The sequence below is a fragment of the Trichomycterus rosablanca genome, chromosome 7 (genome assembly GCF_030014385.1).
Source record: "Trichomycterus rosablanca isolate fTriRos1 chromosome 7, fTriRos1.hap1, whole genome shotgun sequence".
In the NCBI taxonomy this organism is placed as follows: Eukaryota; Metazoa; Chordata; class Actinopteri; order Siluriformes; family Trichomycteridae; genus Trichomycterus; species Trichomycterus rosablanca.
Window position 1 is genome coordinate 9,504,972 of NC_085994.1, and position 14,043 is coordinate 9,519,014.

Here is a 14,043-nt window from a genome sequence, read left to right on the forward strand (position 1 = left end):
GCGCTGCAGATTCTCCCGAGAATTTGCGTTGCTGCTCAACACATCAAAATGTTTTATCTGCGTTATTTTTTAAACAGATAACAACTAATTTAATTACAAATCAGCAATATTCGTAATTTTATTGCAACTGTGTTGTTTGTTATTTAGCTGTATTGAATTCGGGATAAACTCTTCCTATGGTCCACTGTAGTCAAAACAACTTTTAAAGGTCTGAAATAATTATTGTATCAGGTAAATTGCACGTTTTCTTCCTTAAAAAACAAGAACTAACTAGCGTATGTAGTAAAAAAGAACATGTTTTAATAGTGTTATTATATAAAGAAAAGTTTGTTCCCTGACCGGGAATCGAACCCGGGCCGCGGCGGTGAGAGCGCCGAATCCTAACCACTAGACCACCAGGGACATGTACAGTACTGAATAGTACTGATCAACATGTACGGTTCAGTAAAATAAGCTTTAACATACACATCTAGTTGATAATAATGATTTTGTTTTTGCTTTTTACATTGACTGGATTATAGTTTTTACTGGTTCTGCATTTTTTTTTGGTAGTGGATATAATATGACGACGCAGCACCATACAAACATGTTAGCTGTTAACGTGTTAGCTGTTAGCTGCCACTCATTTCTCCAAATTATTTAAATTCGACACTGTCAAAACAGAAATACAAAATTTTTTGACTAAATATCTCTTTATGAAACATTAATAGTGTTTACAGCAACCAGTTAGATTATATTTGCCTTTTCTTAGTGCCAGAGCTTTAAAAACAATTTATTATTTTCCTTCAAGAACAATACTGTTGTTTGCAACAAAATGTAATAACATGGTATGTAAAAAAATCTTGAATATTGTTCTTAAAAATGCTCACATTTTTTCAAATAATTAAAGACAGGACTGGATGTAACATGCAGAATGTGGCCTGTCAATTTAATTCAGTTGAACCCAATGGTGCTTTAGTGGCATAGCAAATATTCACTCTTGAATTGCCAAAGCTTTGATGAGATTAAAATAAACTTAAATTATTAAAATCAAATATCAGCAAATAACAGGTTGGAATTTGTATATTATATTGCATTATAATAATGATAAACATTGTCACAAATGACGATTTCTGGGGTCCAAGCACAAATTTGCCCAATGTGACCCAATAAGTGAATAGGGGACCATTCATGAAAAATCTATGCCAAATTTTATGTCATTTGGACAATCTTTGTTTGTGGAACATTACGTTACATGTTATAGCACCACCTAACACTGCAGTTACATCATATTTTGCCATAGTCTACAAACTTCCTATGCTTTGAGGATATATTGAAGTCTGGTAACAATCGGTGCACTGCTTTACAGTTAGGAGTCAGCGTGTTCTCGTGGGACTGTATATCTGATTTCTGATATGGTCACTCATTGTCCCTCAGACTGTGGCATGAGTGAACCTACAGTGTTGCTAGTGTGCTGAACTTTATGTTCAACGATCGCGCCTCCTCCTCACTTCAGTAAAAAAATTAGTTCTAATCTGACAAAATTGTATTTTATTTTTTATTTACATATTGTCCTAGCACTGCTGGCACAGTTCTCTTTAGATAACCAGGACTGTTTATGTTTGCCGGTCTCAATGTCCAGGTAGTGGTCACTGAGTCTACTTGGTCAGGGTGGACCTGAGTTTTGGATCAGTCAGTGTGCTTAGGTAATTTGTTTTGCTGTACTGTCGAGGGCCAGATAACATTTCATTTTACTCTGTGATTTTATTGTTTCCCAATGAGTGATATATTAATGTTCGAGTTGCTTTGTAATTTGCCTGATTCTGATTGGGTTTGCTGTTATGTTTTGGTCCTGGGTGTGTGAAATGATAGTGTTAGTGTGTGTTAATGCTAAACTGTGTTTGTCTTGCTAAAATAAGCAAGGATGTCCATGTACAAGACATTATATGTTGCTCTAAAAGTCTACGCACCCCTTCCATTAATAGTACATGCACAGATAACACATCACCATGCCATGCCAGACTCTGGCTTTTAAACTTTGCATTGGTAACAGCTGGGATGGTCCTTTACCTCTTTGGCTCGGCATCCATTATTTACAAAAACAGTTTGTGGGTAAACACAGCATGCTTTCACTTTCAGTCATCTTAGATGTGCCCAGAGAAGTTGGGTTTGTAGATGTTGTTGATATAGGAATTCTGTTTTTTTTTTTTTTTTTTGCAGTTTTAGATTAAATGACAGACAGTGCTTACTGACAAGGGTTTTTCAAAATATTCATTACACAAGCATTCGATTTTTAAATGCAATGCCATCTGAGGGTGCTTCAATATGTGCTTAAAACATGAAACATTCCGTAATTCTAGAGTTATCAATATCATTCATTTATTTTTCTTTTATCTTTTTGATTTTTACTTATAACTGATAAGATTATCAATATTTGCACTTGCGTTCAAAATAACATAATAACCTTTTTATGTAAGCTTGACTAGTTAAATTAAGAACAGAACAGAACAGAACATACCTTTAAATCAACTTTGTGTGCAGGAGCAAATGACCATTTGTTTGCATTTCACAACCACCCTGCAGTAATGCCTATTGGAGTACACTCAGCCCCATGTAAGTAAACCCTGCCCAGTGGGGGGAGCTTATGGGTGTTTAAGACCATAAAAGCTGTGCGGATCAGCCCACTGATCAGAGTTTAGTACAGACACTACAGGATCTTGGAGGGTCAACCCCACACAACTAATACAAATGGGCTCCATCGCCTAGTATTCTCCACCACCCAACATCAAGCAACTGTCAGCCTGATTCCATCGCTGCCATCATAACCTGAATACTAAAGGTAGGACAGCACTTATATAATCTAAGTTCTATTGCTTACGTATTATATTTAAACCTTGATGTTAAAGATCAGTTGGTGCTACATGGTTTTGACATTTTTCTTCTCTTATCAGTGTTCATTCATAGTATGAGGATCATTCAACAAAGAATATCAAGACAACTTCCCTACTTCATCACTAAGCTGTTATGATCTAAAGGTAAGTCTAAAAACGTAGCTGGCGTGTCCTGTCTTGTCTTGCTTCAGTTTGATTAAGAGCCAGTCGCTCACTCACCCCCAATGCTTCTTTTTTCTTTCTTCTGCAATAGCTAACAATATTTGTTTAAAAAAAAGTCGAAGCTTTTTGTGAACTAACCGCTTCGTGTACATTTAGTATCTGCAAAAATCAGTTTCAGGGTATGACTTGGGGTCTTTTTTCTTTAATCTTTTGCTTAATTACTGCTAGGAATATGTGGTATATATTTTAGACATGTTTAGACATGGGGCAAAAGTGGACCTGACACAACTAAAACTGAAATTGACCAAATTTGTTAATTTATTAGGGGCTCCATTTATACTGGCTCCACTTGACTATACCATTAGACTGGTAGTGTATGTATGAGGAGGTGTGGCAGACACAGCCTAACCATTGGAAGGTGCACTTGTAAGTGCGCTCTTAGTGCTGGTCCTGACCTCGGATAGAAATAGAAGGGTTGCCGCAGGGAGACCAACTGCCGTAAAAACTGTGCCAAGTTTGATATGTGGACCAGATCCTCCTGACAAATCCCTGCCAAATATTTGGCAGCAGCCAGAGGATAGATTGGCTGCTCTAAACCTCCCCTGTGTTTTTGGGTCATGCCTGAAAGCTGAACCTGATGATGAACTGATATAAAAAAAAAATGTCACGTCACATTTATGTATTAATTAATTAATTATAATTTACATTCTGGTCAAGGTCACTGTGTCCAGGACTACTTGGATACTCTAAGTCTCTGGAGGAAATACACTTCTAGACAGGCTGGTCATTTTTTGCAGGGCACCACAAACATATCTCCTACGCAGCCCCTATACCTTGGAAGGTGGGTGAAAACTAGAGCACCTGGAGAACACCCATGTGTTGCAAGCATGAAATGCAGGAATGGATGTACATTAATAAGGGCCAGGTGGCAATGGTCCTTTTTGTCTAAAGTTTGCATGTTCTCCCCGTGTCTGTGTGGGTTTCTTCTGAGAGCTCCAGTTTCCTCCCACAAGTCCAAAAACATGCAGTCAGTCCAATTGAAGCTACTAAAAATTACTGTATGTGTGTTTGCCCCGTGATGGACTGGCGACCTGTCTAGGGTTTTCCTGCCTTTTGCTTAATGAATCAGTCCCACCATGACCCTGACCAGGGTAAAGCAGTGGTAAGACAGACAAATGAATGAATGGATGTATATTAACAAATAAATGAAGTTAACCAGACAAAACATGAAATATATTGGGTTTATACTGTCTGCAATTAAATAAAAGTCAAAGTAAATATAAGAAACACATTTTGTTGATTTGCATTTTTCATACTGTCCTGTTTTTATTACTGACCTATTAATAGCTAGAACAAACTGTTGTGTCTGTTCTCAGGTCTCTGTAACTACTCAGAATTGGAAAAACTAACAGATATGAGTAAATATCTGAACAATCCAAATGCCGCCAACATAGTCATGTGGCATTAATCAGATTTAAAATTTTGAATGTTACAAAACGGTCTCCCATTCGTTCTAAAATCTGCTGTGTAACTGAATAAACCACTAATAATAGCGGCTTATGGGAACCTACATTCGGATTACGTGAAGTGCCAACTGCTGCGCTGTACACGTGTAAATCCGTTGAGTCCTTGCACTAAAGCACATGCTGGGCTGAACACGGACACGCTGAGGTGCCCTTGACCAGGTTCTAGCCAAAGTACATGAGGTGACCATGCGCTCAGGTCATGTTTCATGCATGCATGCTGATATTAGGTTGCATTACTGTCATGGCTGTAGTGAATAAGCAGATGGAAATCAAACTCTGCTGCCCACACCTGTTACAACTCCTTTTTATAATGTAGTATGGCTGAGGCAGTGGAAGAACATTTCTGAGCAGATAATTATAAAAATTCTTCCATGGTAACCAATCCCGTGTGTTCCTTAACATTTGGTTATTATAAAAATCGTAGCAGCTTTATATTGGGTATGGTTCTGAAACTCCGTGAGTGTGTTAGACATCACATTCTGCAATCATAGACACTAACATAAAGTTTTATATAAAGTTGCTCCCTATTTGTGGCTATGACAGCTTCCACTCATCTGAGAAGGTTTTCTACATGATTTTAGAGTTTGTCTGTGGAAAGTTAAAGCCCATTTAGTCAAAATAGCATTTGTAAAGGTCTGGCTCACATTCAGTGTTCCAATTAATCTCAACGGTGTTAAGTGGAGTTAAGCTTAGGGCTTTAAGCAGGACACTGAAGTTCCTATACACACACTAAACTCTGCATTGCATGTAGAAAAAGAAACAGGCCTTCCTTAAACTGTTGCCACAAAGTCAAAAGACTTTATCCACTATTAGCAGTCAGTGTGACAGAAGAGACTCCATAATAAATTCTTGTGGACCATTAAGTGTATTTTGGTAGCACACAATCCAGGATCCAGACGTGACTTTAATCCCTGCCTTCAGTTACTATCTCCAGAGTTTGGCACGTTCCTCCTGTGTCTATATGGGTTTTGTCTGGGTAGCGTTTTGCTAACACCAGGGCAGACATGTGTAGGTCTGCCTATACTGAAAGCTTTCAGATCAATGCTGTACCGTAAAAATGTCATTTTATTTAGCTAGAACTTAAAGGTTATACATCAGACATAAGATGTGTGCTTACTCTTTATTTTAATTTGTTTTTGGTTTTGCAGGTTTTCCATCTTTTAAACGGATTACACTTGAACATCAGGAAAAATGGCAGCAATTCCATCCAGCGGCTCCCTTGTTGCTACCCATGACTATTACCGAAGTAAGTTTTATTTCTTAAAAATGTATTATTATTGGTCCGAACAAACCTGTTTGTTTTTCATTCTACAGACTTTTAAAAACGTACAGTTAGGGACAAATTTAAGGGCTGGGGCTAACACAACAAGTGCAGATGCCACAGAGTAGTCTGTTCCAGGATTACAATGCCAAAATCTAGAAAGCAATCAATAGGTCCATGTATAAAAGCTGGCATAAGTGTCTATGCACTCTGATGGAATTTGTTAACTGACATATTGTCCACTAAGAAGTATGTATAAATCCTGGGTGGGGAACTCTGTAGAACTTACTTAATCTGGCTTTTCATTTTTTTATGAGAGGAAATGGGTGTGCCTCTGTATCCACCTGGCACATGGGCCAGTTGTGGCATTTTTTTCTAGCCTCAACAAGCTGGCACATGATAGTGTGACCAACCCAAAATAAACTGCAAATTAAAAAAATGAAACAATACATTGCATTTTAAGATGTACTGCTCAGTGTTCTTCAGTGGAACAGCATCCTTCCACCAAGAGGTGAATCTTAACTGGAGCCATATTGGCTGTACAGTGCACTACAGGGTGTGTAGTAGCCATTCATTTGACAAGAAATCTATTTAGTAGTCCGCCTTCTCCAGACAAGTGCATCAATAAACAAATATGGCCAGAATCATGCAATAAACCAAAGTATAAAAAGAGCATAATCATATTAGTCTAGTTTTTTGTCTTGAACATCTTGTCTAACCTGGTTGTATTAATGTGAATGTTTCAGGGCGCATAGGATCTACTTCCAGCAATAGTTCCTGTGGCAGTTCGGATTACATTGGGGAAGTTATTCCACACCACCCAGGTACAGAAAAAAATATGTATTTTTAAAATTTTAAACATTTTATTTCACTCAGTTACAAATAAAGAATGTCATGTTCCAACTGCATGAGATCTTTGCATTATACATTGGAATAAAATCCTCATTAGTGTCTTTTGACTGCAGGTCTACCTAGGCAGGACTCAGGACATTGGTGGTCCAGCTTTTTCTTTGGCAAGCAGAATACACCTAATGGACTTGACGCACAGCAGAAGTCAGTATAAAAATCCTGAGTAACTGACAATGCTGAACAATATGAGTTAGTTACTTGATTCTAACTTGTGCTTTGTGTTTCTGTGGCAGGAATGGAACCTATACCGTGACTAATGGGAAAGTGACTTGTGTTGCCAAGGAAATGGTGCTGAAGAGGCAGGCCAGTGAGAGCAGTGACCATGGAAATCCTGAGCCCAGCACTCCACCCGCTTCCTAATCCCCGATCATTTATTAATCATAGTATCATCACCTTAAAAATCATACCCACATTCTACCTACAGTTACCCCTCTCACACTATCCTGGAGTCATCGTGGATAGAAGCAGGCAACGAAGGCTCCATCTATGTTGTATTTTTTTGTCAGAACCGGCTGTCTTTATGTTCTGTTTCAAAAGCTACTTTTGTATCAATGACCAAAATAATTTCATAAAAACAAAGCTTGTGCACTTTATTGTTAAACTGCTTGTTCTGTAATAAAAAAGCTGCAGCCTGTAGCCATGTGTACGTAGCTTTTTCAGCTTTTTTTACCAGATGTTTTCAAGCTTTAATTCCCTAACTGCAATGCAACAATAGACAAATAAAAAAATTCTAACGTTGACTTTTTTTTCCAACTCAAAACAAAGCCAGAGAAAAAGCCAGAGAATACTGGACCATTGATGTCTGTAGTATGCAGGGTGAAAAAGTAGCTCCCAGAAGTCAGTGTAGCAACACAAACAAGGAAATGTATAAATTTATCATTGAAAAGACTGGAAAACATTGACATAATTTTTGACATTATTATATTTGACTGTTTCTCTTCATGTGTATGCTGCACTTCTATGTGTTACAAGCAGCAAACTTGAGAACCCCTGACTGAGTTTACCATTAATAGCTTTATCACACTAATAGCACTGACTTTTAGTTTGTGCATTTTATACAGATGAGTGACAAGTTAAAGGAAACAAATAAATAAATACATGAAGAAGAATAACGAGAGCAGATGTTTTCTGCCATGTACCATACAAGGTAATATATTTTGCAGAAAGATCCTGGTGAAGCTATAGGAACTTTCTTAATTTCATAAAGACAAAATTATTTACCCCACAAAGCCAACTGCTTTCTGCCACAATAATAACCATAATGTTAGATCAAGAATAAAGCCCACAGAGCCAATAGCTTCCAGCAATAATAATAATAATATAAAGTGTTATGTACAAAATAAACCCCACACACCCAATAGCTTCCTGCAATAATAATAATAATAATATAAAGCGTTGTGTACAAAATAAACCCCACACACCCAATAGCTTCCTGCAATAATAATAATAATAATAATAATAATAATAATAATAATAATAATATAAAGCGTTATGTACAAAATAAACCCCACACACCCAATAGCTTCCTGCAATAATAATAATAATAATAATAATAATAATAATATAAAGCGTTATGTACAAAATAAACCCCACACACCCAATAGCTTCCTGCAATAATAATAATAATAATAATAATAATAATAATAATATAAAGCGTTATGTACAAAATAAACCCCACACACCCAATAGCTTCCTGCAATAATAATAATAATAATAATAATAATAATAATAATAATAATAATATAAAGTGTTATATATAAACTAAACCACACAGCTAATAGCTTCCTGCAATAATAATAATAATAATAATATAAAGTGTTATGTACAAAATAAACCCCACACACCCAATAGCTTCCTGCAATAATAATAATAATAATAATAATAATAATAATATAAAGTGTTATATATAAACTAAACCACACAGCTAATAGCTTCCTGCAATAATAATAATAATTAAAAAAAAAAAAAAAAAAAAAAAAAAAAAATTTATAATAATAATATAAAATGCTATATATAAACTAAACCACACAGGGTCAATAGCTTTCTGCAGTAATAATAATAATAATAATAATAATATATAGTGTTATGTACAGACTAAACCCCACAGAGCTAATAGCTTCCTGTAATAATAATAATAATAATAATATAAAGTGTTGTATACAAACTAAATCCCACACAGAGCCAATAGCTTCTTGCAATGATAATAATAATAATAATATATAGTGTTATGTACAGACTAAACCCCACAGAGCTGGTAGCTTCCTGCAATAATAATATTCATAGTGTTATGTACAAACTAAACCCCACACAGAGCCAACAACTTTCTGCAACATTAATATTCATAGTGTTATGCACAAAGTAAACACTACAGAGCCGGAACCTTTCTGCAATGTTAAAATTCATATTGTCATATACAAACTAAACCCCACAGAACTTGTAGTTTCCTGCGAAAATTAAATCTTATCATAATAATAACAATAGTGTTTTGTCCAGACTAAGCCCCACAGAGCCAATAGCTTCTTACAACAATAATATACAATGTTATGTACAAACTAAACCCCACACAGAGCCAACAGCTTCCTGCACTTATAATATAATTAAAATATTAAACAAGACTTGAACTAAAAATGTACAAACTAATCCACACAGAGCTTCCTGCAATAATAATATTCAAAATGTTATGTACAAACTAAACCCCACAGGGCTGATAGCTTTCTGGCAGTTTTTATTAATTATTTTATATGCTTCATGATTCAAAAATCTATAGATAATAACAAAATAATATTGCAATGATTAATCAATACATAAGAGCAAATTATTATTATTATTATTTTTAACTTTAAATTAATTTGCCTGGCTTTTATTTTAATTTTACTAAATTCCCATCAAATGTCAGACTGAAATAGGATGGTCAGTCAGTGATGGACCTTTTTCAGTTAGGGCTGCCAGGACACTTGATTTAAACTGGACAACATGGGGGATTCTTTCTTCAACATCGGTTAAGTGTGTTTAGTTCATAGTATGTGCACTATTCTGATTCTGTTCATAAATGAACTGCATTAATGAGTCAGTCTACAGCTTTCTTACTGCACTTTATGGACAGAAGGTGAACATCTGTGGTATTTGTGTCACTGCTGGCTTTCTTTAGGCTAGATTAAATGCTGCCTTTTTATAATTTGATTTGTATACGCATTGTTCAAATTAAAAAAATATAAAGGTCTTTTAGCCCTCCATCTTATCAATGTAAGATAATAACAAGAGTCAATATACTGTATGAACAATTTACCACAGTTTGGGTTGGGGCTCCATCCAACACCCTAACTAGCCATGACCTTATATTACCCATGATCCTCACCCTTACTAACAGACAATAAACAGGGATGTCAGGTTAAAGAAGGATTTGGGTGGATTAAAAATCACATCCTTGGCTAATGCTGCTTATATAACAACCTGACAAACACACCTGTTAGGGAACAGAAGGTGTCTGCTAAACACATACTGTGTTAGGTCAAAAAACCTGAACATGTTCCCATTAGCTGTTTCATGATAAAAATGTAATACAGTTGTATGTATTATGTAAAGTTACACAGTGACAGAGTTGGTAGTCTGTGTACCACATAGCTACTGTACATTATCCTCTTGGTCCTGGATTTAATCCCAGACTTCCTTTTACCTTCTAAAACTATAGTTTATAGTTTAGCATATATGATGAAGGTGCACCATATTGGCACTGGATTGGTACTTTTTAGGGTTATCAGACGCACCACAGCTCTGATCAGGACAACCAACAATCTGATCAACAATGTATTATGTCATACATTCATTTATCAATTATGGGGTAGCAATGTGGCCCAGTTAATGAAGCAGGTGCTGGTTCGATCACTGACCAACCAGAGAACGTCTTTATAAAATGTCCAAACACTTCAAGTGGCTTCTCCCAATTCACAGAAGCAGTTTCTCTACGTCAAGCTTCACAGAGATAAAGCCCAGTCACCAAAGAAACCAACATTTCTGTCATGACCACTAAAAAAGCTCTTGTTGGTAAAAGATATGATGCATTACAAAATAATTTATATTTAATATTTTATAATTAAAATCCATGTTTAGGATTACAATTCCAGTTTACTGTCTCCCATGTAGTTTCTTTCTATCTTGCATGTGTGTATTGTTGTAACTAGGTGAGGTGAATTACAAGATTGAACAATACTTGGCTAAAATGCCACCAACAAAAAGGGACAACTACAAATTAGGTTGCCAAAATAATGGAAACAAAGTAACAAATAAAAGATTTAAAAACATCCAAAGTCCGCTACGGAGAAAGTGGATGGAACAGGGATAGCGGAGAGCTGTGAACAATATGACAACTTGTCACAATATGACAGACTGCTCAGGCTGTCTGCAATGACCCAGTTCTTTGAAAAAAAGAAAGATAGAAAACCCTCAAAACCAGGCAGGACCAACAATGCATAAGCTGCAACCCAACCCCACCAACTGGCCCAGCCTTCCCATAACATGGTTTTATGGACAAAATCCACTCTAGAAATGGGAGTCATGTTGCCTCTGGGACAATCTGCTCTCACAGGCGGTTCTGTTGCAAGGCCCAAAAGCGCTGCAAAACCTGGTGAGTTTCTAGAAAGAAATAAGCGTGCTGTCATCGCACACCAGTGGAAAACCCGACCAGACCAAGCAGCCTGGTTTGATGGTTTCAGACAAAAGCAAGTTTGCCACAAAGGAGCTGGCAAGTCTGAGAGGAAGACACCATGATGTAAAGAAAAACTTTGACCTGGACTGAATTATTACCCACGAGATACAAGTGACTGTCAATGAAAAAGAACCAAGAAATGAATCATCTGCACCTCCTTTTCCCCTCTTCCAGCCAAAAATGGCAAAGCAGAAGGGCACAATTTGTACATGCTTTAATCTAGACAAAGTTTTTCTAGGAAACGTTTCTGTTTAGTCCAGCAAGACAATGTCAATGCATATTCTGTATGTGATGACAGCATAGGACTATTTGCAGTCCAGACTTACCTTGGAAATGTCTCAAATTATGAAGTGCAATTCATAACAACTGAGTACCCACAATGTGTTATATACTGTATGTAGGAATAAAGAAAAAAATCATTTTATAACTACAGCTCCCTAACGATTACAGAACATGTTGAAAATGATGTAACAGAGGTAAACTGACTCATGTCCCTGACTCAACTTTGAAACACGTTGGAACATGTTTCAGGCACCAATTGTAGAATGAGCAAATTATATAACAAGATCAAAATTAAATTCTTGGGAAACATTAGAAATCTGTCCTGTGTATTATTTTGAATTAAATACAGGCCAGAAATAGCTCGCAAATCATTGATGTCTTTTTTATTTACATAGTCTTTTACTTGGAATCTTCTTTGTAATTAGGGTTGTATAAGCAACATTTGAGTTTTAAACTGTTTAAGATGTTATGAACTACAAAAATATTAAACCTTTAATAGATTATTATCATTTACTAATATGGGTCACAAGTTACACCTCAATAGCAGCTCATTTGTCAAGTCAAAAATGGGTGGGGCGCCTGAACACTGCTTAGTAATAGATGAAAATTCCCCTTCAAACAGCAAACAGGTGGTAACTTTTGAACTTTCTGAAAGGGTACTCTGTACAAAAGTGAAGTAGCTTGGCACAAGTATGGCACTCTGTTTACAGTTTTTGGACGGTGGGTTTTAAGCCGTGGCATGTGAGCTGGATGCTGTTCATGCCAGACAGAAGCACAACATGCACTTTGGGCTTTTTTATCATTATACATTAACAGCTGACTAATACGTGCTGACAGTCAGCAAGACCTGTTTGTGCCCACTGTAGTCACTTTTGTTTTGGTGACGAGATCTGACTGTTTGTGTTCATTCTTACTAATTTAGACCCAAACTGAGTGTTTTTGGACACTGACATCCAAACATCACATCCATTTGTTCAGGAACATGATTCCAGGAATCTCTAGGATTGTAAACAGATGTTAAACAATGATGTCTGGCCCAAAGTTTGAATTCCAATAAATCACATTTGTATTGAATTGTATAGAACTGCTGGAGCATTAAGATTTTCTTCACTGGAATTAATCCAGCCAAAACCACAAAGTATGCTTAGTTTGCTATGTTTTTCCCATTAAGTTTACAGTTGGTACCTGCCAAACCCAAATGATTCAGCATGACATTCATCAGTAAATAAACTTTTACAACTCACTCCACTGTTGCGTGTCTTGGGCTTTACAGTGAAACCACTCTGGAAATGAGGAATGACCCAAAGGAGCAGACACCACCTATAAAACTAAGTTAAATAAAGTTTTACTACAATTCCACTGCTCCAAAGTCTAATAGCATTTACTTTTACATTTACAAGGCTTAGCAATGCTTTTGTCCAATGTGAATTCCAATTGTACCCAACAGTGGTGCCTTGAAGTTAATAGGACTAGAACCAATAACCTTCTGATGGTCCAGCATCCAGCACTACTATGCTGAGCTACCATTGCTCTAAGGTCATATGCTGTACACCAGTGTAACAGATGCTTGGTGTTGCATCAGACTTGTGTGTAGTTACTCTGTCATGCAAATTCTGGCCATGAAGTTTGAAAGAAACATGTTATAATAGTCTGTTTCAACTGTATTCTTGTTTTATTTGCTTCTATTAAGTGTGGATGTGGCTGGAAAATCTGAATTCATCTATTTAAAGTGTACTTTAAAGGACACTTCAATGATTTGAGCAAAAACATTTTCCTTTTACAGTTTGTAGTCCAGCTTGTATTTAGGAGGCAGCTTTTTAAATTTAATTGCCTGTCTTATTGTTTGTTGATTTATTTATTTTTTCATTTATTTATAGCAACCACATAATCCAGGGCTCAGCAATAGCTGTAAAAGAACATCCATGTGGGCAAGGGGAGAAACATACCCACTATAAAAAGGGAGTACCTGAGAGACACGAGAGAGACGAGATCCAACACGTGTTCTTGGAGCTGTGCTGCACCATCATTACCTGTTGTACCACATTGCCATCTAGAAATAAATCAAAAAGGCATGGTTAACTAAGTTAGACAAGGAAAAGCATTTTGACATTACTTTCACATGTTGGCTGTGGAAAAATCATGATATATTTACATGCTCAAAAAATACTTCGGAGTTTGTCATTTAAATAAAAGTCAAAAGTCAGTGTTCTAATTATATAAACATGGTTGTGCCTTCCTTAGCTACCTGTTATGGGAGTCACGGTTATTAATATAGGTCATCAGCACTTTTTAATTTGTCCCACTCATATATAAAAATATATAGTCTAGTGA

At 36.3% G+C, this 14,043-nt stretch overlaps 1 protein-coding gene and 1 non-coding gene across 3 annotated transcripts; one reads left to right on the plus strand and one right to left on the minus strand.

Annotated features, from left to right (window-relative positions):
• Window positions 1–330: 330 nt before the first annotated feature.
• On the minus strand, window positions 331–402 carry trnae-cuc (transfer RNA glutamic acid (anticodon CUC)). The gene has a single exon. It is a non-coding gene; the product is annotated as a tRNA-Glu (tRNA).
• A 2,261-nt stretch (window positions 403–2,663) lies between these two features.
• On the plus strand, window positions 2,664–7,364 carry ppdpfa (pancreatic progenitor cell differentiation and proliferation factor a). Of its 2 annotated transcripts, XM_062998953.1 has the most exons (6): window positions 2,664–2,818; window positions 2,931–3,014; window positions 5,707–5,804; window positions 6,566–6,643; window positions 6,785–6,872; window positions 6,962–7,364. In XM_062998953.1, the coding sequence occupies exons 3-6, from the start codon at window positions 5,750–5,752 to the stop codon at window positions 7,086–7,088; spliced, it is 348 nt and encodes a 115-aa protein (XP_062855023.1). In that variant the 5' UTR covers window positions 2,664–2,818; window positions 2,931–3,014; window positions 5,707–5,749; the 3' UTR covers window positions 7,089–7,364. The 2 variants fall into 2 exon arrangements, with proteins under 2 accessions (XP_062855023.1, XP_062855024.1); XM_062998954.1 differs by lacking the exons at window positions 2,664–2,818; window positions 2,931–3,014 and adding an exon at window positions 3,850–3,873.
• The last annotated feature ends 6,679 nt before the right edge of the window (window positions 7,365–14,043 follow it).